General features: G+C 40.9%; 2 protein-coding genes across 3 annotated transcripts; both read right to left on the reverse strand.

The window, feature by feature from the left end:
- Positions 1-38: 38 nt before the first annotated feature.
- On the reverse strand, positions 39-12,449 carry dna2 (DNA replication helicase/nuclease 2). The gene is made up of 25 exons (XM_085400185.1): positions 12,090-12,449; positions 11,858-11,923; positions 10,701-11,634; positions 10,350-10,446; positions 8,253-8,402; positions 7,819-8,002; positions 7,451-7,599; positions 7,080-7,202; positions 6,552-6,792; positions 6,348-6,462; positions 6,039-6,195; positions 5,734-5,922; positions 5,229-5,471; positions 5,015-5,128; positions 4,780-4,889; positions 4,429-4,538; positions 4,195-4,323; positions 3,915-4,007; positions 3,571-3,764; positions 3,346-3,435; positions 2,440-2,653; positions 2,094-2,183; positions 1,761-1,946; positions 1,521-1,669; positions 39-1,341 (listed from the first exon to the last, which is right to left on the reverse strand). Exons 1-25 carry the CDS (start codon positions 12,117-12,119, stop codon positions 1,290-1,292), a joined length of 4,209 nt encoding a protein of 1,402 aa, XP_085256311.1. The 5' UTR covers positions 12,120-12,449; the 3' UTR covers positions 39-1,289.
- Positions 12,450-16,616: 4,167 nt separating this feature from the next.
- On the reverse strand, positions 16,617-24,295 carry LOC146678504 (uncharacterized). 2 transcript variants are annotated; one of them, XM_085400253.1, is made up of 2 exons: positions 24,106-24,238; positions 16,617-18,106 (listed from the first exon to the last, which is right to left on the reverse strand). In XM_085400253.1, exons 1-2 carry the CDS (start codon positions 24,172-24,174, stop codon positions 17,174-17,176), a joined length of 1,002 nt encoding a protein of 333 aa, XP_085256379.1. In that variant the 5' UTR covers positions 24,175-24,238; the 3' UTR covers positions 16,617-17,173. The 2 variants fall into 2 exon arrangements, with proteins under 2 accessions (XP_085256379.1, XP_085256389.1); XM_085400263.1 differs by having other exon boundaries at positions 16,620-18,117; positions 24,106-24,295.
- Between the last annotated feature and the right edge of the window lie 1,601 nt (positions 24,296-25,896).

A 25,896-nucleotide genomic window follows, 5' to 3' on the forward strand; every position in this document is an offset into this window, starting at 1 on the left:
AATCCTGAAATGATTTAGCTGACAAACATACTGTAGGCTTTGTTAGGATTTCTATCATTTATTCATAACATTACAGCAAAAAAATTACAACCAAAAGATTTTAAAATGGGAAAAACAGAAACACAAGAACAAAGCAGGTAAAAATCAGAAGAGTCACAGTTAGCCTTGTGGTTGGGAGAATTTTTCACATTTGCTGCTTAATAATGAATGGGGTTCAATAAAGTTAAGTACAGCTGGTATGGATTAAACTGGTAAAATTGATACTGTGCAGATTCGTTTTGATCCTAAATACATACATAATAATAATATTCCTGAAACTAAAAGTCATCAAGATATGTTTTTTTTGTATAATCTGTTCCTGCACAGATGTAGTTCTGCCGATCTGACTCATACAGGTTTTTACTGAGAAAACAATTGAATAAACGTAGTTTTTCTAGCTGCAGACAAGTGTAGTGACTCCCACTGATATAGTTAAGTTATTTTAAAGTTAACATTTCTGGTTAAATACTATAACTATCATAGGAAACAGGGAATGATACTATACCTCTAAAAGGTAGAGCTGGAGGATGGTACCTGTTGTCACATACAGACGACGATGGATATGGCTTTTTAGTTTGTTTTATGCTAAAGACCGAGCTAGTTTCACACTGACAGACATGTATGAGCTTATCTGGCCATGAAAGCTGTCCCCACCCTTTCACAGCAGGAAGTTTTCTATGCTTTAAGTACCAAAAGTCCTCAGTGTTGAGATTGAGGTATCTGATAAAGTATTTGAACATTCTGACAAAACCGAGGTTTATGCATCATATTTTAAACTATCATAGTGTCACGCCAACATATTTTAACTGTAAGACCAACTTAAAGATTCAGTACAATTATGTATGCAGCCCTTTCAGCTGGTCCCTGTCTCAGTACCTTGTTTCATAACACTCACAATAACGGAAACCTTTAAAACTGCAGTGCTTTAAGAGTGTCGAATTAAAAACTGGCCACCTGGCCATCTATTGATCTACAAAAATATACAAGAAAAGATTCAGAATTTCACACAAACAGGAAAATCAACATTGTCAGTAGCACTCATAACATTGTTTGTTTAGTTGAGGTGTTATTTCTAATACTGCAGACCGTTTGATCTTCAGGAGACTTCAAGTATTCAGTTTTAAAAAGAGACATTCTGCCTCTTCTAGGTCATTTAGATCTCTGCACAGTTGAGGTGAATGATAACCGTGTGCTACTCCACTGAGACATACACACGAGCTGATACACCTTCATGGCCTCTTAGGCTTCTCTCACAGGTCCATGCTGGGTAAGGCCTTGTGGGCAGCTGATGGGAGCTGGATAATGTGAAGTAAGAGTTTAGGAAAAGAGACAGAAGTCAAAGAGAAACTGTGGGAACATTGGTGACCCGCTGTTAAACACAAATCACTAGAATTATTTACAACAGTGTTCAGATTAAAGTCCAATTTCTACTGAAAATAAAGGAAGGTTTAGTGGTAGAACCAAAACCAATTTTAAAGGATATCATGTTCTCTTGTTGAAGATGGTTGAGAAGTTTCTCCACTGGTGTGTAGCGTTGTAGCGTTGTGGCTGAGCCCACCATCAGCAGCTTGTGTTTGGCGCGGGTAATGGCTACATTCAGGCGACGCCAGTCCTTTAACAACTCTCCTAACTTTAAATAGACACGGAAGAAAGACTCTGGTCGGGTTTCTATTCACTCGCTTACATGAGAAAAAAAAGGCGATGAAAAGAGAAGTACTTACGTTTCCTTCCTCTGCCGTGCTCCTGACAAAAGAAAGAATAATCAGACTTTTGTCCCGTCCTTGGTATCTATCCACTGTGTTCACCTCCACACCAGTGAATGCAGGCGACTGCAGCAGAGCCAGAATTGTCTTTAACTGCTGCCTGTAGGGGGCGATAACACCAATATCGCTGGGCTTACACCCTGCCTGAAAACAAAAAGAATAAACACAGATTAAAATGAGTACCAACTACCAATAATTGATAGAACTTTTAAACTTTCCATTATTAATTATGGGGGATTGTATTAAAATAGGTAATTCATTATGTCTTAAGTAGCTCATAAACTGGTGTACTTTTATGAGAAGTGAAAGCAGAGTGTGTATGAGAGCAGCTTCGGTGTGATTGCTTATTCCTCCTTGTTCCACTGATTCTAGTGCAGGCACCTGAAATGAACCAGTAGAGATGAAAAAAATCAAACATCTTTCCACACACACACCAGGTCTGTCAGACGTGATTAAATGAAACCAACTTAATTAAAAAAAAAAAAAAAAAAAAAAAAAAAAAAAGGGTCTCACACAATAACCCAATCTTATTTTAATTACTTTTTTTCCAGTCAGTGTACCTGCTTTATTTTATGTTTACAACCTCAACACATTTCAAATTATAAAATGTTTGAAGTGTACGCTTTACTGTACTAACCATCGAGCAGTCCAGGAAGCAAACAGGATTGCTCGGCAACAGCGTAGACTGTATCCACGACAGGGCATGCTGGGGATGAGCCTCAGAGTACGAACTCAGCTCAGACTGGACAGACAGCAGGAAGGGCAGGGTGAGCAGTGCTGCGGCCGTCCTCTCTGAGCCACACTCCAGCCGGCCTTCGTACATCAGAGAGTTACTGAGAGACATGATCTGCCTAAAAAGATAAGAGACACACACGGATGTCATGGTCTGGATATACCTGTGGCTGTCACGAAGATTATAATCAACAAAAAACAAAACTTGTCAAAACAAACAAAAACCAGCCAAACAAAAACATGAAGGCAAATGATTTTGTGAACTTGGAAAGGGAGGAAAAATCCTTAGGTGTGGTGTGTGTTATGGTAAAAATAAGGTCTTACATCTTGCCTGATGTGGCATTAATGGATGTGTTTATTGAGACTGAGTCACTGCTTTCTAATAATTCAGTTATACAATTCATTTATTGAAATATCTGTGTTGATTTTTCCTAAATTAATAAACTAATAACTATAAACTAATAATACCTAAACTAATAAAAACTCAACTGAACATTTTCAAATAATAAAAACACTGGCGATCAATTTCAAAATCTTGTCACCTTATTCTTAAGTTAACACATCCACAAACCTGAGTGTCCACACAACACCCCATCAGTACTTTACAGCTGAGGGGTGGCAATAATTAGCTAATGAATCATGCTGACTCATTAATAAAATCCAGCTGGATTATTTATTGTACGTGACCGATTATCACTTAGTGACATGGAAACAAACAAAGAAAAAAGAGCAGCGTGGGTTTAAAGGCTCTGCTTAGATTTCAGAAGACCAGATTAACAAATCATGCAGTGTTATCCTGGATGTAGATTACCTGTTCATTCGATACTGTACGTTGAGTTGTACCACTGCTTCACTATGCAGCTCTAGTCGCTTAAATAAACTCTCATCCATCCCAAGTGACCTAAAGGACCAAAAAAAACCCCCCAAATAAATAAAACATTCTCACTCAACTCGACAGATTCCCTAAATGCTGAATCTTCTCTGAGCAGTGACCCTGTAAATGAGCTGTATGTTATTATGGAAACAGATCTTTGACCTGGCTTCATGGTTTTGCACTATTGGTGGGAGCTGTTGATGGTCTCCAACAAGGACAAATCTCTTGGCGTAGAACAAAGGTCCCAGGCAGATAGGCTGGCTGATCTGTGACGCCTCATCCACAATGCAGAAATCAAAGCGGCGTCGAGTAAAAATAGGATGCTTGATGCCCATACAAGTAGTTGCCACTATCAGCTGGAAAGACAGAAGAACAGCAAGGCTTGGCTAACCATACGGCAAAAAACACAAAACAAAAAAACAAGTCTGAAAGGATAACGCAATGATGATGGCAGTTTATTTAAAATCAGTGAATGTTGCATTTGTTTCCAAAAACTAACTCCTCACTTCTTTGTTATAAAGCTGTTCCAGGTCTGAAAGAGTGTGAACCCCCTTCTTCCTCACACTTTCTTCTGTGTATGGCAGGATGTCTGGATGAACCTGCAGAGAACCAAAAAATAAACCAGTTTTATTACCATATAAAGTTATTAAATGTTATTGACATTAAGTTTTAGTGCAAATATGAGAAACTGAATCAACTTTACTTAACAGCACAAATCAGTACAAATAGAAAGTTCATTGCAGTATAAACAAAATGTGGACATTAACACTGTCAAAGATATCACACCTTCTGTCCCTGACCCAGACGCAGAAAACCAACTCTGAAACGTTTAAGCTTCAGAAGGATGTTATCAACAGCAGAGTGGGTGTAGCTGGTCAGCAACACACTAAAACCACAAGCATGCAGGATACGAACCTAAGAAGAAGAGTGAGGAGGACACAAGGACCAAGGTCACAGTTGGTGTTACAGCACACACAAAACGTTGATTTATGGTTAAAATAAGTTAATAGTGGTGGTTACCAGGGTGCAGATGGTTGTGGTTTTGCCTGTGCCTGGCATGCCGACTACCAGCGTGTAGTCTTTAGATAACAACACCTTCTTCATGGCCTGTTTCTGGGGTTTGTTGAGACCTACACAGTAACACAAATTCATTAGTTTTTCAAAGCTTCAAATACTTATGTATGAAACTGAAATTTGAACACCTGTGCAGCGCTGCTAACAATGTGCTTATAAAAACACATTTTTTGAATCCGCTTATTAATAAAATTCTATGTATATGTTTTGATCTACGTCATAGTAGCAAAATGTAAACCAAAACTGAAACTTTAAAAAGGATAAAACAAATAAAAAGCAACATGAGAGATGAGTTACCTTTGAGGATGTCAGCCACGGTGTCCTTAGCCTCCTTGGGCAAAACAGAGCTGAGGTTGGAGATGAACTCTGGAGCTTGAAGGTCGACGACCAACTTCCTCAGACGATCACTGCACACAGTAAAAAATTCTCATCCATACAAGAAATACCAAGCGTAAAATGTGTGAAATCATTTGTATTAAGTCACCTAAATGTTGTACAATCATAACTTCATATTTCATCTTACTGTCCCCACCTGTCCTGAGAGTTTTCCATCAGTTTGGAGAGATTGGTGAGGTGGGTGCTGAAGCCCACCACACCTTCATCCCCATCCAGCCGAAATGTCACATCCCTGAACTTCGACAGGTCCCTTTAAAGCACATTCAACAGTAAAACAGGTGAAAAATCAGGTAGCTGAGCTTATCTGTGTTATCTAAAGACCAGCAACTCACTGCCCCTTTATTCCTAACCTGTCCAGTGTGCAGCTGATTACTGTCTGGCTGACCTCACACAGGTAACCTGTTGCCAAGCCAACAAGGCGACCCTCCAGGTCACTAACGACAATGCGATCCCTGCTGGAGAGACTGCTGTTGGTCAAACCTTGCTGCGAAGCAACATGACTGCGGTGGAAACGATGAAGGAAAACACCTTCAGACTGAGCCATCACTGGCCCGCTGAGCCGCAGGTTCCCTGCGCAGCTCCCGCTCTTCTCACTGGAAACAGAAGCCAAGGTAAACAAAGTATTCAGAACTATAGCAAGGGAATTTAAGCAAATTATTTATTTATTTTTACACAGTGAAGCAGTTGTCTTCATTCACAACCTCTGAGTTTTTTGATTATGCTGAATTTTAAGAGGAAAGAGCAAGTTTGCTGTCTCTGTTTGCTTTTCCTTCCTCTCTGGTAAACTTTAACTCAACATCTTGATAAAACCAAAGACTCTTAGCATATCTGTTGTTTGAAGGTCTGGCTTCGTACCTTTCCTCAACCGTCTGAAGCCACACACGCTTTCGGCTGTTTCTAGTCTCCATGGTGACAGACTCCAAGCAGCAGAGAAGCAGCCAGTGGGAAAAATAGTTAAGATGAGGCAATGTCAGGTGGCCAGTCTCTTGCTGTATAAATTCATGTATAACATCTTCAGTGACTGCAGAGCTGCGATCCACAGCCCTGAAAAGTGAAGGAGATGAAGCAAGAAGGATAGAAGTTGAGGATTTTTATAAAAATTGCGACGCTTGCTTTCCTTCAACACAAGGAAGACAAAAAAAGGGGGAAAAAAGGCTTACCTCTCATATAAGGCACAGTTTCTCTTTTGAGGACAGTACTGGCAGGTTTGTCTGTTGGTCAGTATGTCCGGCAGCCTGGAGAGGCAGCTTCGCTCAGCCTCTTTCTCCACACAGTTGTGAATGTGATGCACCAAAGTGTTCCTTAGCTTCAGCAGCTCTGCCATGAAACAAGAGGTTTAGCAATAAATGTGATAATTTGATATATTTTTTTTGCAAAACGCATAATTATTCCAAGTTTCCCTACTTTTGAATCTTTTCATGTGAATTTTGCTCAGGTTGGTTGCTACATGAAGCGTCGGCATACAGTACCTCTGCGGTCCATGTGGCTGGGTGCTACAGGGTGCATGTTGCCAGTCTTGAGGTAAAGTAGAAAGCCGGCCTCGGGACTGTATCTCTCCGAGGTCATCAAAGTGTACAGAATCACCTGCACGCAGAAACACACCTTTGCCTGATTAAAACGGCTTTTTTCATCTGAATCTACTGGTCTGCATATCAGTGTCTATGCCAAGTAACCTGACTGCGATGCTCTATCGAGTTTGACTCCCTGCCAGTTTTCAGCTCCAGAGGGATGGTCTTTTCTTCTGGAATTCTGTGAAAGCCATTTCGCAGTCTTTGGATTCGAACCCGGGCCGTCACATCGATTTTTCCTTTCAGCCCAAACCTCGGAGACCAAACGTTCTCCTCTATGTCTGCCAGCTCTGTAACAGTAGCGACAGCTCCCGAGTCCTGACACCTACTTGGAGCTCCACCACTGCTAGAAGGCAGAGATGCACAAATAATCAGCATAAACAAAGTGTTGACTGGTGTTAGGCAAGTATTTAAGTCAAAGCAGCCATTTTGAAATAAATAAGTAAACAAAGGTGTTAATGAAGTGTCTATTCTACTTAGACACAGGGCTTCATAGTAACCCCTGTACCTTCTTTTTTGTTTTTAAATGTCTGCTATCACTTTTTAAACTATGGTTAACTTTACACTGAGCATCATTAGGTTTATTCCTGCATTGCTGATAACATTTGTGTGTGTGTGTGTATGCATACATACATTTTAAGGCTTATGGCTTTAGGTGTTTGAGAGTTGAGGTATTCCTTTGCCCAGTGTTCCAGTGAGGGGAGATAATCATGCAGCTCCTGCTTCATCTCTTCCTGAGTTACACCCAAACTGTACCTACGAACACATGCATGACAAAAACAAAGGAGGAACATAAACCAAACATGCAAAATGTCACACGATTAGTGAATTTTCCAACCCGTCCCTGCAGTGAAAAAGAAATTTCATGTGCTCAAACTGACATGGTTATACAGTATTTCCATATAGGGGAAAAATGCATCCTGAAAATGAAAGCTGAATAACTAACCAACAATTATTCAAACAATCAAATATTGGGGTACAGTGCTAGCAGTCTAACCACTTACATATCTCCCAGATATCGAGGACTGTGCAAAGCCTCATCAGCGAGCTTAGACAGCGTCTCCGAAGAAAAATCTTTAGCTGTAGCTGCTCTTTGGAAGACTTCATGGACCATGGTGCCGTTAAGCATTTGCTTGCTGCCACCATCAAAACTCTGCATAAACATAGTAAAGTACATGTGTTCAAAGCAGGATGAACACTATGCACTAAAATCTATTTTCTAACTGTGGTCTTTGAAACAACAAAAAAAACCCTCACTTAATAAGAATTTATTTTAGTAATACTGCATTTTTTATTTTAAAAGAAAAAAGTGGCTATTTTGTTAGTGATTAATATGAGTGTCCACCACACCATCACAAGTAGAGCCTTTTACCTTGAACATATCTCCCAGCACCGCACGCCTCATGCAGCGGATGGAGCTGGAGATGCTGGTACCTGAGATGAGGCTATCAGGGAGTAAAACCAGAAAGCCCTGCTCCCTGTCCACTAACCAGGATCCACCATCAGAGTGGCCCTCCAGATGCACCACATCACCAGGACGAACAGGTGTCATCTCCCTGGGAACACCCAAGGAAAAATCTTTTTAAATGAATTAGAAAGAGAGTGAAGTGAATAATGATGCAAGAGTGTACAATTACACTATTCTTCAATGATCATGGAATGTATAAATGTAACAAGTTAAAATCCACAGGAAAACAAACAACACAAATAAAACCACACAGAATAAACAGCAAGTAGTCACATGAATTTCCAGACATACTGATTTAAAAGTGATAAAATGTCGATAATGTCCAAACACATTATTACCATCCATCTCTAAGCAGGCACGTCTCGGCTGGATGTAGAAGCTTGGAGCATGAGATGGTCAGCGTTTTGAGGCCAGGTCTCTCTTCAACATTCATGACCCAGTAACGGTTTTTCGGTCCTCCACAAAGGATTACATGGTCTGGTACTTTCCTGTGAGGGCAGAAGGGACTTTTTATCATAAGTGTTCCCATTTTCCTCAGAAAAAATCTGAATGCACTTGATCCAAACATGTTTTAATGAGCAGAAACAAACTGCAGACAGCAGCATCAGTTTCATCAGTTTTAAGTAAAGATGACTGTTGCATCAACCTGGCAAATCTCTGCCTTTTTTAGTAGGTCTGCATAAATACTGATGGTTCTTTTTCATAGGCAATGCTAATTACAGTGGGGCAAAAAAGTATTTAGTCAGCCACCGATTGTGCAAGTTCCCCCACCTAAAATGATGACAGAGGTCAGTAATTTGCACCAGAGGTACACTTCAACTGTGAGAGACAGAATGTGAAAAAAAAAAATCCATGAATCCACATGGTAGGATTTGTAAAGAATTTATTCGTAAATCAGGGTGGAAAATAAGTATTTGGTCAATAACAAAAATACAACTCAATACTTTGTAACATAACCTTTGTTGGCAATAACAGAGGTCAAACGTTTACTATAGGTCTTTACCAGGTTTGCACACACAGTAGCTGGTATTTTGGCCCATTCCTCCATGCAGATCTTCTCGAGAGCAGTGATGTTTTGGGGCTGTCGCCGAGCAACACGGTCTTTCAACTCCCGCCACAGATTTTCTATGGGGTTGAGGTCTGGAGACTGGCTAGGCCACTCCAGGACTTTCAAATGCTTCTTACGGAGCCACTCCTTTGTTGCCCGGGCGGTGTGTTTTGTATCATTGTCATGTTGGAAGACCCAGCCTCGTTTCATCTTCAAAGTTCTCACTGATGGAAGGAGGTTTTGGCTCAAAATCTCACGATACATGGCCCCATTCATTCTGTCCTTAACACGGATCAGTCGTCCTGTCCCCTTGGCAGAAAAACAGCCCCATAGCATGATGTTTCCACCCCCATGCTTCACAGTAGGTATGGTGTTCTTGGGATGCAACTCAGTATTCTTCTTCCTCCAAACACGACGAGTTGAGTTTATACCAAAAAGTTCTACTTCGGTTTCATCTGACCACATGACATTCTCCCAATCCTCTGCTGTATCATCCATGTGCTCTCTGGCAAACTTCAGACGGGCCTGGACATGCACTGGCTTCAGCAGCGGAACACGTCTGGCACTGCGGGATTTGATTCCCTGCCGTTGTAGTGTGTTACTGATGGTGACCTTTGTTACTTTGGTCCCAGCTCTCTGCAGGTCATTCACCAGGTCCCCCCGTGTGGTTCTGGGATCTTTGCTCACCGTTCTCATGATCATTTTGACCCCACGGGATGAGATCTTGCGTGGAGCCCCAGGTCGAGGGAGATTATCAGTGGTCTTGTATGTCTTCCATTTTCTGATGATTGCTCCCACAGTTGATTTTTTCACACCAAGCTGCTTGCCTATTGTAGATTCACTCTTCCCAGTCTGGTGCAGGTCTACAATACTTTTCCTGGTGTCCTTCGAAAGCTCTTTGGTCTTGGCCATGGCGGAGTTTGGAGTCTGACTGTTTGAGGCTGTGGACAGGTGTCTTTTATACAGATGATGAGTTCAAACAGGTGCCATTCATACAGGTAACGAGTGGGGGACAGAAAAGCTTCTTACAGAAGACGTTACAGGTCTGTGAGAGCCAGAGATTTTCCTTGTTTGAGGTGACCAAATACTTATTTTCCACCCTAATTTACGAATAAATTCTTTACAAATCCTACCATGTGAATTCATGGATTTTTTTTTTCACATTCTGTCTCTCACAGTTGAAGTGTACCTCTGGTGCAAATTACTGACCTCTGTCATCATTTTAAGTGGGGGAACTTGCACAATCGGTGGCTGACTAAATACTTTTTTGCCCCACTGTATATCACATTAACATCAAATCCTTCAGCCCAAAATCAGATACTTTGTCCATCAGGGCTTCTTCATCTTTTTTCCCCTTTCCAAGTCAGCATTTTGGTGTCTTTCTCACCGGGATTTTTTGGTCTTAAGACCTTCGTTATGCTCCATCTGATCTGCAAACCAGCTCTCATCCAGTCGCTCTTCTGTGGGACACGCAGGAGCCGTTCCTGTGTTATAAATTGTTTGTTTTTAGTGTTTTAGCATAAAAGGTAAGTAAATAGAAATTCAAATCAAACTACAAGCAAAGACATGGTAAGGTGTATTGTACTATTTTTTTCTGCTCTTTAAGACTACAAGAAGTTTCAACATTTGTAACTCTGGTACAGCCTGGACAGGAGAAAATTTAATTCATTAAAGCATGCTGGCAAAATGGTTGCATTTGGCACAGGAAACTATGTGAAAATAAGAGAGAAGGTCATACCGCCATTTTGCTCCTGATCCTGTGTTTTTTGGTCTCCATCTCCAACCTTCTTCGATGTTCTTGTGGTCTCTTTTACGTTTGGGTGAACCTCTCTCTCCTTTGAACCTCCGTGCAGTGCAGGTGTGATAGCTTGAGCACTGGTTTCATGCACATGTGCATTAGGAGTGTCCTTTTCCACACTAGTGTGTAGCTTTCTGCTGGTTTCGGCCTCAGCTGCTGTCTGCTCCGTTATCAAAGTAAAACCAGAATCTTGCTCATCATGTTCTTGCTGAGGTTTCTTCTCTTGGCCCAAAGAGAGGGAAGACACAGACTGCACTGATATTATTGCGCTTCTACCATCATTTAAGATCAATTCAGTGCCTTGACTGTGACCCACAGACTTGTCATAACAACCTGCTGAACGTTCAGTGGGTAAGGAGGGTGTTTTCTCTGGCTCAGTTATAGGATTTCTTTCTTTCAGGCTTCTACTCATAATCACTGCTCCTGTGGTCAATGGGCTGGTAGTTCTTGGTCTCTTGGCATCATGTGACTCTTCAGGGGGGCTGAACAGCCTTTTCATGGAGCCAGACGTTCTATCTTCCCTCTTGGCTTTTCCTCCATCCTTAGCCATTACTCTCCGTAAATTTGGCCCTTTGGAGCGAGGACTGCGACAGACAGGAGACAGCTGGCCGAGGTTTGCCAGGCACACCTCCTCCCTGCTGAGGTCCTTCTTAAAGGAGGGAGAGCAGGTATGCCTGATTTGACTGTTTGGCGTCTCAGGCACAGAAAGTAGGAGATCTGGTGAGGAGGGGAGGAGGTTTTCAAGGTCCCCAAGGACACTCCTCTTTAATGGGGAATGGACTCTGAACAGAGAGCTTTCACCATCTTTGACTGGAGGCGCAGTCTTGGGCTGGACCGCACCCGTGGTGGATACTTTTGTGGAAGTTGGGAAGACCTACAAGCAAAACACTCAATAAGTAATTTAATACACATCTTATACGGCACATGCTATATTAGTTCTTAAAATATTTGACTGAACAGTATATGAATGGAATTACGTGACCATTATGAACAGATTACTAGTAAGTATCATCGTTCTTAATGACCAATAAGGACAATAATTGGTGATATTAATATATCATCTGTAATAAGACCTAAAAGAAACAGGACAGTGATACCTTTCGGTTCTGGGAGGAAAAGAAGGCAGAGATGTTCTTCTGCCCCCCAGGTAAGCCTCGAAGAACCTGAAAGAAACCACAATAACACCCTTCACATTGGTGAACCAAAAAAAACAAACAAAACAACAACATAAACACGACACTGTGGAGCTGTGGATGACTGATGATGCAGCAGCACTAAACCAGGTGTCACAATTAACAGTGACCCATTATTACTATGACAACAACCCACCTCGGCTTTCTTCATTTTCATCCTGTTCATGGCGACAGTTTAAACAGCAGCCAGGAGTGTGAACACAGCTGCTTCAGGGCGCTTCTTTAATGAGCTGGTAGTTATCCTGTTGTCAGGAGCAGCCTACCCCAGCAGCCACCGTCACAGTTCCCAGAAGACCGCTCGTTTCATTTAATTTCGACCGACTCTGCATCTCCACCACACCGACATGAATCACTAATGTCCCGGCCACAGTTAACCGTATTGCTCCATTATTTGAAGAAACTACGATGCTGGTTCAGCGATGTCATTCATTTTCTCTGTCTGCTATTGAGGTTGTTTAAAAGCCCTGCGCGCCGATTTTCAGTTTCGCGGAACGGAAATTACATCTACGCAGTTCCGCTAAAGAAAAGAAAACAACTTTTGGCGGGGCAGGAAGTAAAGTGATGAATCATGCTGTCACCCAACGGTTAACAGCCATACATGAATGGCAAAAAAAAAAATAAAAAAAAAATCGAAAGTTTGTTTTACGTGAATTAATTTTTTATTTAATTTTATTAGATATGAAATAAAAATTACACTGCAAGAGATATGTATTTATTTTCCCAGGAATTAGTATCAGGGTGAATTTGCTTTAAACTACAACATACAGTATCTGTCAGCTTTTTTTATCGACTTTATATTTTTATTTACGTTCTGTTTTTTTAAACAAACCTTCTTTTGGTTGCTCCTTTTAGGGAAGGGATGGCAAACTCGTTTTATATTGTGAGCTGCATACAGCCCAGTTTGACCTTAAGCGAGCAGAACCAGTGAAAATGCCATTTCTGACGGTGTAAAGACATTAAACTAACATTTAACATAACATAAAACTCGATATGAGAAGAGTAACAGTATGTCTTAGTGTTTCTATATGATAAAGAAATGCTGCTGTAGCAAATGAAAGAAACCTGTCAGCACAAACGTTTGGGCTTAAATTGTAGGAAATAAATGTGCAAAATTACTGAAAATTCTGGTAGCTCATTGCCCAGACTGTCCTCTAAATATAAAGCAGAAAGTCTTTTTTTCATTCACATAAAGTTTCTAATTTTTATTTTACTGTGGCCATTGTCATTTAATTGTGTATCTATTATTTTATTAGTGTAGTGTGAGTGGTCTTGAGAGAAGTCTTTATCAGCAGGACTATAAATACAGGTAAAAGTCCAAAATTGCACTTCTTCACATTTTCCATAGCTGCCCAGTGGATTGGACTGGATTTTTCTTTTAAATTTATTGCACATTTGAATGTTTGAATAACTGAGTAATTGTAAAAAGCAGCTACTTCAACATGTTATTTTATCAGAGAAGAAACAAAGTTCTGATTTAATGACGCAGACATACATTTAAATCTTGTTGTACTCTTTTGAATCAGTCATCACCATTTAGTACACCAGCTGACTTTGTTTTATTGAAGTGTCTGAAGTCTTTGTGTAAAATCTCACCTTTGACATCTAAATATTTTTAAATATTTGCGCTACATTTCAGCTTCTACAACTGCAACGTTATGTTGCCCAAAATATATAATCTAAAAAGGCTGATGGGAGGATCATGAATAGGACAATAAATCGTTTTCTTCAAGGTGTAAATAGCAACTACTCAAAATGTAAAGTTCAGCTGTCATAGGAAAAGATAGCAGAAAGTTTTGGCACGTTCGTCTCGTTTGGATAATACATTGATGGAGGCACAGCTCCAGGAGTTGAAGGTGTTCTCCTGACATGCTTGTGCTGAGTTGTTCGAAACATTGATCCATGGATGGATTGGTTTCTGCAAAAAAATAAATGAATTAAGATAAATCATATAAATTAATGAAGGTATTTTAGCAGAAAATGAGCTTTGTTTCAGGTTGACAGGAGCTTTAGGAAATCCAGATAGCTATGCTGTTTGGATTTAAAACACTTCGCTCACCTTATTTCCATATGCAGACTGGGAGGTATATTAAAGCATGTGTTGTTTTTCATGTGTTTAAAAAAAATAATAGAAATGTCAAAGACAAAACTATCTCAGGTGCTCTGAGCTGGTGTCATTTCCTACTCATGTTTGACAGCCCCTGCTCAAATGTGGGATCTGAAATACTTTAAAAGAACCCAATAAAAGCAAATCCGGGCACATTTTGTGCTACTTTGACTTTTGTCGATTGCTCATATAACCTTTGTGACTCATCACATCCATAATAATTCTGGTAATGAATAACAAATTGAAAACTAGAGTGTGAATACCTCACACAATTAACCTAATTTCACATGCTTGTGACAAATGTCGCATACACAAAGTTATTGTTACCTTGCCTTACATCAAAAACACAAGGTTTTTTAACAGCAAGAGAAGTTAACTAGGCCTCTCTCTCTCTCTCTCTCTCTCACACACACACACACACACACACACACAAGCCCTGTGTAACCCTGACACTAAAACCCCATGTTGAGCCTCAAAAATGCCTTCAAATTTGTGAGGACCGGTGTGTGTGTCCTCACAAGTGACTGTTGGTTCTCACAAGTATAGTAGAATGCAGATTTCGGTCCTCACAAAGATAACTCGACAGGAACACACCCACACACACGATGAATGAAGAGTAGATGTTTTGTGCAATTCTCAAATGCAGAGGTATATTTGAATAAAAACACAGGAAAGAGAAAAATAATTCAATACACTAAAACAAAAGTTATGTAAAATTAAAACTCCAAACAGAGTAAGTTTAATAGAGTGACCTTTAATTTCATTTCCAGGCTTCCACTTTGACTGTGAAAGCATCAAACTGGGTATTTTACTTTACCACCTGTTTCTGTCTGTGATCTGTTTCTCAATCCCATCAGACATCTTGACATATTCAACATCCCGTCATCTTGATGAGGCCTGATGATTTCTTGATTAAAGGAAAACTGAATCATCACAATCACCCACATCACCAATTTTTCTTAATATAGTCTCATGAATGAAACCTTGAACCCACAGCTGCACAGGACAATATGCATTTACACTTAAATGAACACAGTCATCACAGTTAATTTGAGTCAATCACAAAAAGCACCTTCCTGCTGCTGAAATGACTAGTGTGTTAGACATGTCTGAAAATATTCCCAACAAAAGCACCGTTTGCTCCTACCTGGTAAATGAAGAGGTTTATTGGGAAATCATTGAGCTGTTGTCTTTGTAGGAGACACCCAAAGAACTACATATTCAGTAGGAATAAACTTTTGTATCCTCTGGGATCTAAGTTATCATATGTGATAACCCTAACCCTGTCTTTTGGAGGAAAGTCAAACCTTTCTCCAAAGAGTTATTTTTATTATACATGAAAACACCAGACAGGTCAGGGATAAAGTTATTGAGAAATTTAAAGCAGGCTTAGGCTACAAAAAGATTTCCCAAGCCTTGAACATCTCACGGAGCACTGTTCAAGCGATCATTCAGAAATGGAAGGAGTATGGCACAACTGCAAACCTACCAAGACAAGGATGTCCACCTAAACTCACAGGCCGAACAAGGAGAGCGCTGATCAGAAATGCAGCCAAGAGGCCCATGGTGACTCTGGACGAGCTGCAGAGATCTACAGCTCAGGTGGGGGAATCTGTCCATAGGACAACTATTAGTCGTGCACTGCACAAAGTTGGCCTTTATGGAAGAGTGGCAAGAAGAAAGCCATTGTTAACAGAAAACCATAAGAAGTCCCGTTTGCAGTTTGCCACAAGCCATGTGGGGGACACAGCAAACATGTGGAAGAAAGTGCTCTGGTCAAAAGAGACCAAAATTGAACTTTTTGGCCAAAATGCAAAACGCTATGTGTGGCAGAAAACTAACACTGCACATCACTCTGAACACACCATCCCCACTTTCAAATATGGTGGTGGCAGCATCATGCTCTGGGGGTGCTTCTCTTCAGCAGGGACAGGGAAGCTGGTCAGAGTTGATGGTAAGATGGATGGAGCCTAATAGAGGGCAATCTTGGAAGAAAACCTCTTGGAGTCTGCAAAAGACTTGAGACTGGGGCGGAGGTTCACCTTCCAGCAGGACAACGACCCTGAACATAAAGCCAGGGCAACAATGGGATGGTTTAAAACAAAACATATCCATGTGTTAGAATGGCCCCGTCAAAGTCCAGATCTAAATCCAATCCAGAATCTGTGGCAAGATCTGAAAACTGCTGTTCACAAACGCTGTCCATCTAATCTGACTGAGCTGGAGCTGTTTTGCAAAGAGGAATGGGCAAGGATTTCAGTCTCTAGACATGCAAAAGCTGGTAGAGACATCCCCTAAAAGACTGGCAGCTGTAATTGCAGCAAAAGGTGGTTCTACAAAGTATTGACTCAGGGGGCTGAATAATTACGCACACCCCACTTTTCAGTTATTTATTTGTAAAAAATGTTTGGAATCATGTATGATTTTCGTTCCACTTCTCACGTGTACACCACTTTGTATTGGTCTTTCACGTGGAATTCCAATAAAATTGGATATGTGTATGTGTGTGTGTATATATATATATATATATATATATATATATATATATATACACACATACACACGCATACAGAAATATTTATAAAGTGTGTTAGAATGATTATTTTATTTGTTCCTGAAAGCCTGGAATAAAACAATTATTACATAATAGAAGCATAAAACATTACAGTTGTTTGTAAAGTCAACAGCAGTCACCAAGTACTCTAAAAGTGCAAACTGGAACACTGAAACATGTTGGCTGCAGCTGCACGGCACAACCTTTGCTTTAAAAGTGAATGTTTTCCATTTCTGGTTTGGTCTTCTAGCGACCAAAGTAACTAAGTTATTTTTAGTGCAGCACCATGCATCTCTTTGCCACCAATTTTATTTGGCAACAGCCAGCAACCACTTGCAAACCTTTCAGGGATATGCATTTTCGCTTACTGACCAGCGGTGGTTGGTAGAGGTCACTGCCGGTCTCTGGACTCGTGCAACTGAAGCATTACCAAATCACCTACAGTATTACAACTTTCTTCATGTCTTCTTCCACAATAGCACAAAGAAACTTTTCAGTATGACATTTGTGTTTCATCTTTTTCATTTAAGAAAAATATAAAAGAGCAAGTAATTTCTGAAGTCTAGATATTCTTTCCTGTGTGAGTGTTCATATGAATAATTAGATGGGAGCGTCGGATGAATCTTTTCCCACAAGCCGTGCAACTGTACGGCCTCTCGCCTGAGTGAGTCTTCATGTGGCGAGTCAGATTCGAGTGGGCACTGAATTTAATATGGCACAGGGTGCAACCGTAGGGTTTCTCACCTGTGTGAATTATCATGTGCTTGATAAGGTCGGCTTTCTCTCTAAATTTTTTACCACAGTCGTTACAGCTGTGAGGCTTCTCTCCTGTGTGGATACGCATGTGGGCGTTCATGTTTCCCACCTGAGTGAATCCCTTGCCGCAGACGCTACACGTGTGCGGCTTCTGTCCAGAGTGTGAGTTCATGTGAGTCTGTAAATATGAGCGCTGGATGAAGCTTTTGCCACACACGCTGCAACTGTGGGGTTTCTCTCCCCTGTGCGTTTTCATGTGACGAGTCAGAATGGATTTATTCCTGAAATTCTTGCTGCAAACGCTGCAGGTGTAAGGTTTTTCTACTGTTTCGCCAGATTTCTCTTCTCTCTTACTGTTTACACCCGAGTGACGTTTTACACTGTCTTGCTGTTCATCATCACTTATTTCACTCGATGGACACTCGCTGGTCGGCTCTGATGCGCCACAGCTTTGTTTAACAGTTCGAGCTGAGCAGCTGGGCGAGTGATCTTCCTCACCATTCCTGACAGTCTGGCCCAGATTTTCTGAATGCTTCCCATCCTCACCTCTCTCCACATAAACTATATTAAACATGGCGTCTTTGGTGTCAGCCTCTTCCTGCTTTTCACACACTGGAGCCGACCACAGTTCTACCTCCTGTTCTTCTTTAATCCGGGGCTCTCGGTCATCCTCACACAGGTCTGTCTTCTTCTCAGGGTGATCCTGCTCAGAGCAAGCACCATGTTCCTGGACGGAGAACTGCAGAGGGACTAGACAACATCATATATCAGAAAATGGATTTAGGTTTTCACTTTATCAAGCAGAAAGCTCTACAATACAAATCTCAGATTTTTAATTTTTAAATTATGACGTGTAGTCTGCTGTTGAAAAAGACATCTTACTACTTCTTTTGCATAAAACAATAACAGATGCACTGGAACTTATTCTCTTGATGATTTCTTGTTTTTGATATGAAAGCAAAGACTCTGCTTTATTATGAAGCTCGGATAAAACAAAAATACCGTAAATAAACTTTCAAATGCAGTGATATCAAAACTGCAATTAGGTTTTTATTTTACAGTGTTAGAACTACAGGTTTCTGGGTCACGTTTCATTGTTTTGGATGCAGTAGTGAAGATGAAAGGTGGAAACAGGTCCTTGTGTTTCACTGGAAGTTTTCTCTATCTGAGGCTTCCTGAACCAAACAGATTACATTGTTCTTTGCAAAATGTTTATTGGGAAAATCATTTCAATTCTTCCATATTTCACTATTTATTTATTGTCAATATAAGTATACAACATACATACCAGCTAAACAGCTTAAGTAAAAGAGCACAAAAACATGTTAAATGTGAATGAAAAAGCTTTGAACCACCAGGACTCAGAGTCTGGCCGACTAGCAAAGCTGAGAAACTGAGAATGTGGTGCTTGATCAGCAGAGAGGTGAAAAACTGAACAATCACTTCAGAGAGCGCACAAAGCTGTGGCTTAGATTTGAGACTGTGGCACCTGACCTAAGAGTCAACTACTTCCAAAAAGTTCTGCGTTTTTATTATAATACATGTCCTGATTTTCCTAAATCCTGCCTGTGACATATGCCCTCCATACAATAATAATAAAAAAAGAACAAAACTAACACTGAAACTAAAAAATCTAAACTAAAACTGAACATTTTTAAACTATTAAAAACGAAACTTCTGGAAACTGACTTAAAAAACCTCAAAATTAGAATAAAAATTACAACTAATTAGAAAATACAGGACTGTAATAACTCTGGTGGTTGGAACGGTTTCTGCACTGATGATGATGATGAATGTGATGATGTATCTGGCTGTTGTGGTGTAGAGTGAGATAAGTCACTGGTTGGTTCCTTGGACTCTGGGGCTAACTACATAATGACGAAGCTTACGTCACTGGGGCTGGAGTTTACTCGCAGGGGTGGAAAGTATAATCCCTGTGAGAAACTGCTCCTCTGCACCAAAGGGGTAGACCCACAACACACTGGAAAGATTAGGTTTTTTGGCTTTCATGGGGATGCCTCTGTATCCCTACATAACAGTCAGAGGCTGTGGCTGGAGAGATTAGGGTGTGGGCGCCTGGGCTTAGACTGCTAGCACTGCTGGCCCTCTAAAGTCTGAAAAACTCATGACTCTTCTGCCTGAACCATCAGCAGCCACTGTGTCTCTTCAACAGATCCTCAGAATAATACACCACACCACACCGAGAAGCAGTTTAAAAAGCCTCACCGGTTCCAAACAGAGGAAGATGCCAAGCTGGCTGCACTCAGGGAAGCAGTGGGGCATAAGAGGAGAATGATGAAAAAGAAGCTGGAGGCTCTGAGCAGGGAGACGCAGGTCTTTCACACAGTCAGAGCCACAGAGAAGGAGCTGAGACTTGAAGATGACTCTTTCCTAAACAGCTATGGGGCTCTGTCCCAATTTCAGAAACTGTCTCCAACCTCAGCTGACATCTTAAGTTAGAGACAATTGAAGCTGGGAACTTTTGTGTCCCCACCATGTTGATTTTTTTGGAGCCAGGCATGAAACTATTTAGAGTAGAGGGCAGAGTACTAAGTTAACAACTAACGCAAAGCATAGTTGGTTAGCAAGCTGAATCCATAAAATGTATGGATGCAATACAAAGACACTAAAGTCTGCTTTTCAGCACTAAATTAAAGACCATTAAACATTGTTGACAGCCTTTACCTCACAGCAGGATATATATAATTCCAAAAAAATGCTGCAAAAGGCACGATCAGCATAAACACAATCACAGGTTTGGTTCAGGTCTGTTTGCACACCTGTCACTCCTCCATTTTAGCCTCCATAATATCTAAATAGTAGGGGTGCAACGATACTTGTATCGATATTGAACCGTTCGATACAGTGCTTTCGGTTCGGTACGCATATGTATCGAACAATACAAAATTTGTAATTTATTTTATCAACTTTCCTTCTGACCATGCTGTCTGTGTTGAGCGCTCAGTGAATCAGCGTTCGACTACTCCGCCTAGGCTGCACTGTCGAGCGCAGATCCACTGAGCGTTCAACACAGACAGCATCGTCAGAAGGAAGAGCGCAGGGCAAGCTAGCGAGACAGAAGTTAAACTCTCCTTGCAACATGGCAAATTGAACCTCCCCCACCCTCATTCAGATCTGGCGTTTGGAATTATTTTGGTTTTCATGTGACGTATGACCCTGAAGGTAAGCGCGTCATGGACTAAAGTAAAACAGTATGTTGGATGTGCCACGCAATGCTCAATTACATGGGTGGGAAGTAGTGTGTTAGTGCAGTTAGCTCATTAACGTGTTAGCCGTCTAGCCCCACGCACGGGGCGATCAGGGGTAGCTCGTTAACGGAGATTTGCCGTGTTGTGGCGTTAACGTCATTTCAACGAGATTAACGCTGACAGCACTAGTGGGAACACAACGAATATGACTGCACATTTACGCCGACATCATCCTAGTGCAAAGACAAGTGGAAGCAGACAAAAACAACAAGCATGCATGCTACAAACTTTACCCGAGTCATTTAGATAGCCGTTAGCACATGATTCTCCTTATGGGGACCTGATATGTTTAATATTGTGGCGAGCTCAGACAAGGAGGAGACGGAGGTGTCGTTTGGTCTTGCTTCCCGTGAGCTAGCCAGGGAGCACAGCCGTTTATTGACATCTGCAGAAGAACACTGCCGCTAGCTAACTGCTCAGCGCGGCAACAGCACAGCAACAACAACAACAACACACAGGGCGCCCTCTGACCCCGGAAGGACACACCGTCGCAGCGAGAGGGCGTCACCCGTCACTATGGCAACATAAACAAAACATAACTGTACAAACAGAACCCCGAACAGCCCTGACCCGCTACAATATGCTACTGAGAATATAGCCCAGAAGAAGCGGATAGTATAGCTTTTATTTTGGAAAGAGCCATTTCTCTGTAATAAACTCTCTTTTCCAAAGATGAGTGATTCCTCAATCAGATACAGGGCTTGCAAAATCGCTAGCCCGACGTCCCGGGGCTAGCGATTTTTCCAGTCGGGCTACCAAAATCTATCTCTGCCCTGCCCGTCGGGCTATTGTAGGAAGGAAAAATATATGTCAATGCTTTTGCATTCTTTCGGAAATGTAGCTGGGTAATTATGTCATTGGCATCGGTGAGCCACTGTCAATATGTGACATATTGAAATCGCGTTTGAATTTGCGCTTGTTTTTTGCTTTCACTTGTTTCACTTTGCAATCGCGCAAACTGTGTATAGAGAGCGACAGCACTGATTGGTGAGTGATGATAATTTGCGCACCAATTCCTCTGACATCGTCTTATCAATCGTTAGCTTACTATGCAAACATGACAAGTGAAATCTCCCGCAGCAAGCTTAAACATATGAGAGGTTGATCGCGCAGAGAATCGCTGACCGTTATGTGTGTGTGTGTGTGTGTGTGTGTGTGTGTGTGTAAAAGCAGCAGGATATATATTTTAGTTCTGCTGAGCCAAATAAGACAGGTCAGGGTGAAGAAGTGACAGCCAAAGAAAAGCTTACCACAAAACGGAAAAGTTATGACAAATCAGACTATAAGGCAAAAAGAAAGTGCAGCTTTATGGTTTCATGGACAAAAGAATTTCTGTGGCTGCAATATGACGAGCTATATAACCGGGGCTGCACATAAGTGGTCCGCAGGTGCGCATTCGCAGTCAAAAAAACCCAAAAAAAAAAAACGCGCACAAGATATGAAGTTGCAACGCGTGTTTGCATACATAAGATTTTCTGGAGGAGGACAGACATTTGTTTAAAACTCTTAAAGATGTCGAAGAAGCTCCTTTAAGCAACTACTTTGGTGTTCCTCCACCTCCAAAGAAATGTCAGGAGTCCGAACCACAAAAGAAGCACGTATTCTCGGTAAAGTGGTTGCAGGAGGTGAGCTGGCTTCAAACAAATGATGAACGCACAGAGATGTGGTGCGGAATGTGCCGTGAAAATCCCACTCTAGCGGACAAAAACAGTGCTTTTTATATGGACACAAACGCGCGTTGCAACTTCTTATCTGGTGCGCGTCTTTTATTTTGACAGCGAATGCGCACATGCGGACCACTTATGTGCACCCGTGTAAATAACATAATGTTCTGCCGGGTGTGTTGTTGGTTTTCTCTCGATTTCTGAGTCGACAAGCGCCTTTGTTACTGGGACCAGTCATTTTAAGAAAGGCCCCCATTAGAACCCATGAGAAATGCAAGAAATGCATTATTGCTCAGTCTGCAATATCTTTCCCAGAACAAACACCAATTGCAAATAACATACTAAAAATAAACCTGAAAAATCTGTTTAGAACAGCGTACTATGTTGCAAAGAGTGAACTACCACTGGCAAAATTTAGCAGTCTTTGCAAACTTCAAAAAGCAAATGGCCTAGATCTTGGTTCCACTTGTCTCTTACCTGTGACTTCAGTGGAAATTTCAAATTCAGGATCTGACACAGACTGATTCATGTCCTACACAGTTCTTACAAGTTTCTGTTCAATTAGAACCAAGTATTTGAGTTGATGATTGTAATTTTTATACAATGTTGTAATTTGTTTTTCAACAATTTTTTGATTAATGTTTTGTTTCCTTTACAATATTATACTTTAATGTATAATATTGTAAAGGAAACAAAACAGGAAACAAAACATCAATCAAAAAATTGCTCTCTTTTTTATTCGGGCTACTTACATTTATTTTGGGCTACCAAAAACTGAAGAGTCCCTGTCCGAAGGGCTACCAGGGATTTTGAAATTTTGAGAGCCCTGAGAGATATTTATTTTTTAAATTACTTTTGTTTCAGCAACATTAAATTTAAAAACTGTACTTTTGAGTTAAAATATATATTTATAATTTTAATAAATGACAAATTAAAAAGGCATGAACATTTTTTTGTATCGAAAAAATATCGAACCGTGACACCAAAGTATCGAACCGAACCGAACCGTGAATTTTGTGTATCGTTGCACCCCTACTAAATAGATGAGTTATCAAAAATCCATGACAGTAGTGAATGTTCTGAAGGGGTAAACTGGCTATAGAGACCAAATCCTTTACCTGTGCTAGGATATAAAGATGCTATAAATAGCCTACTGTTGGTACGGTGGATTCTGTCTTTAGATTATTAAGATACTCTGTTGTTGATGTGGCACTTTAATTGACAGGTGAGCCCAGCTGTAAAGATGCAGATACATAAACCAGGCTTAAAACAGTCAAATTCCTTTTTGATACTGAGGTTTGAAACTATAATATGACCAGATATTACTCTGTACAGTCACTATTTGTTTAATTAATGAACCAATGAGCACTATAGGAAAAAGAGTGGCTACTAATCAGCTGTCTCCAAGCACCGAACACTATCGTGAAGCATATTCTGGACTTGGAACAGGTTCATTTCATAATAATATCTTTAAAAATGAAAAAAAGAAAAAGCTTATTTTTTTCATTTTTCCATTCTTTAAGCTAGCTACCACACAAATTATTTTAAACAAGAAAGCCGAGAGATGAAAAGCGCTGAAATTTAAACCTAAATCTTGGTTAAGATATGCAGGAAATCCTCTTGTGGTTCATTTTTATTCATTTGACAGCCATTTTGCATCCCCCTCCCTCTTTCAGGGATGCAAAATGGCGCTATTTGCTGGCTTCTGTAAACTGTTTACTAGATGTTTCCTAAGACTGAACACTGGCTGAGCTTAACAGATGCTACAAAGTGTCCATGCAGCTTCAGGGTTGTCCTGCCGTTACCTTTCCACCCGGCCAGGCTTCGCCGTTGTTGCTCGACCTCCTGCTTTGAACAGAGCACTTCCTTCTCATAGTCTCTTACAGCTTCTTCAAAGAGGTTGAATATTTCCTCGGCAGCCGCCTGCAGTCGTTCATTGACCACAGCTCTTAGTTTCTCTGTTTTGAACATTTCTGCGGGCGATAAGAGTCCTCTAGTCTGTTTTTGGACGAGCTCAGGGGTGAAAGGCTGCTTTTGGGTTGCCAGATATCGCGAGAAAACCAAGAACTGTCAACATTAAAATGACTTTCTGAACACAAGTGTAACCACATCCACGTGATCACTCACAATCATCGTATCTTTTCGTAATTTGCAAATCACAAATATACCATAAAATTAACTGTGTGTTTTATTGTATAGGACTGCATTATACTATAAAACAATGTTCATGAAACGGACAAACAAAAGTTTAAATCATGCAATACGAACTTTCAAGGACATAAATATGCTGAAGTTGCCCAGTGAAGCTGTCTGCAGCAAATACAAATGGCACGCTGTAAAAGCGAATTCACGTTTATAGAAGGACATGGCAACAAAGGATTGCCGAGGCACACTGTAATACGATCATATTTCCATGATAGAGCTTTATTGCCACCTACTGGTCAAGAAAGAAAAAAAATGACGTACATGTTTGTATTGATCACCTATTTCAGTGCTGTTTGATTTCAGGCTGCCTACATATCAGAGGTCTCTAATTCTCCCCCTGCCCATCAAGAGGAAAGTTAAAAAGAAAGAGAGAAAGTTCTTCTTTTTGCTGTTCTTTTAGGGGTTGCAAGGTCAGATCACCTTCCTTAATCTCACCCGACCCCTGTCGTCTCAACCCTCTGCGTGTTCTCCTTCCCTTACATCCATAAATCTTCTCTGCGATCTTCCTATTTTCCTCCTGGCTGGCAGCTCCATGCTCAGCCAGGATATATCCAATATATCCATTATCGATTCTCTGCACTTGCTCAAACCATCTCAGCTAAAGTTTCCCTTTGATTTACTCTTTTCCATCCTGGTCAGTCCCAGTGAAAAGCTCTTCTTAACATCTCATCACAGCTTCCCGTCTCTTCGTCAATGCCGCAGTCTCTAGACCACACAGCTCTCACTCCCATCTTCTAAAACTTCACTTTCACTCTTGCTGTTGTCATGTCCAGTGCTCTATTTTGGCATCTTTAAAATGCTTCACCTAAGGCCTTTGAATGCTGTCACGATCAAGCCAACAAAACTGGGGCAGCTGCGGCTCAGGTGGTACAGTGGGCTGCCTACTGATTGGATGATTTGTGGATCAACTGACTCCTCCGGTTGGCACGCTGAATATCTTCCAGCAAGATACTGAATCCCAGGTTGCTCCCAAAGCGTCCATGTAAGTGCAGGTGCAAATGTTGGAAAGCACTTAGGTATAGATAAAAGTGCTGAATGAATATGTAAGATTACATGAATGAGATCTGCAGTAGCAACTGAGTAGAAAGCTGCTACATAAGCACCAGTCTTGCTCAAATCACTAACCAATGTTTGTATGCTTTTCTCTGTAGGTACATCTCTACACCCTGTACACCCAGGATTATCTCCTGAATTAAAACTCGTAAATATCCTGTTTTAGAGTGATTACATATTCAAAAAAGACATGAAAAGTTAATTTCCCCCCTTATTACTTCAATTAGGTTTAATTTCTTTTTCAAATCAAAAATCTCCATTAAATCCAAAGAGTTCTCAAACTTTTTTCCCCCAGCTGGTTAATTTCGCCCTGCCCGAGTAATTAACCAGATTTCCTC

This window comes from Rhamphochromis longiceps, linkage group LG1, assembly GCF_057381845.1.
Source record: "Rhamphochromis longiceps isolate RC_006_pf linkage group LG1, R_longiceps_female_GT1.1, whole genome shotgun sequence".
NCBI lineage: Eukaryota > Metazoa > Chordata > Actinopteri > Cichliformes > Cichlidae > Rhamphochromis > Rhamphochromis longiceps.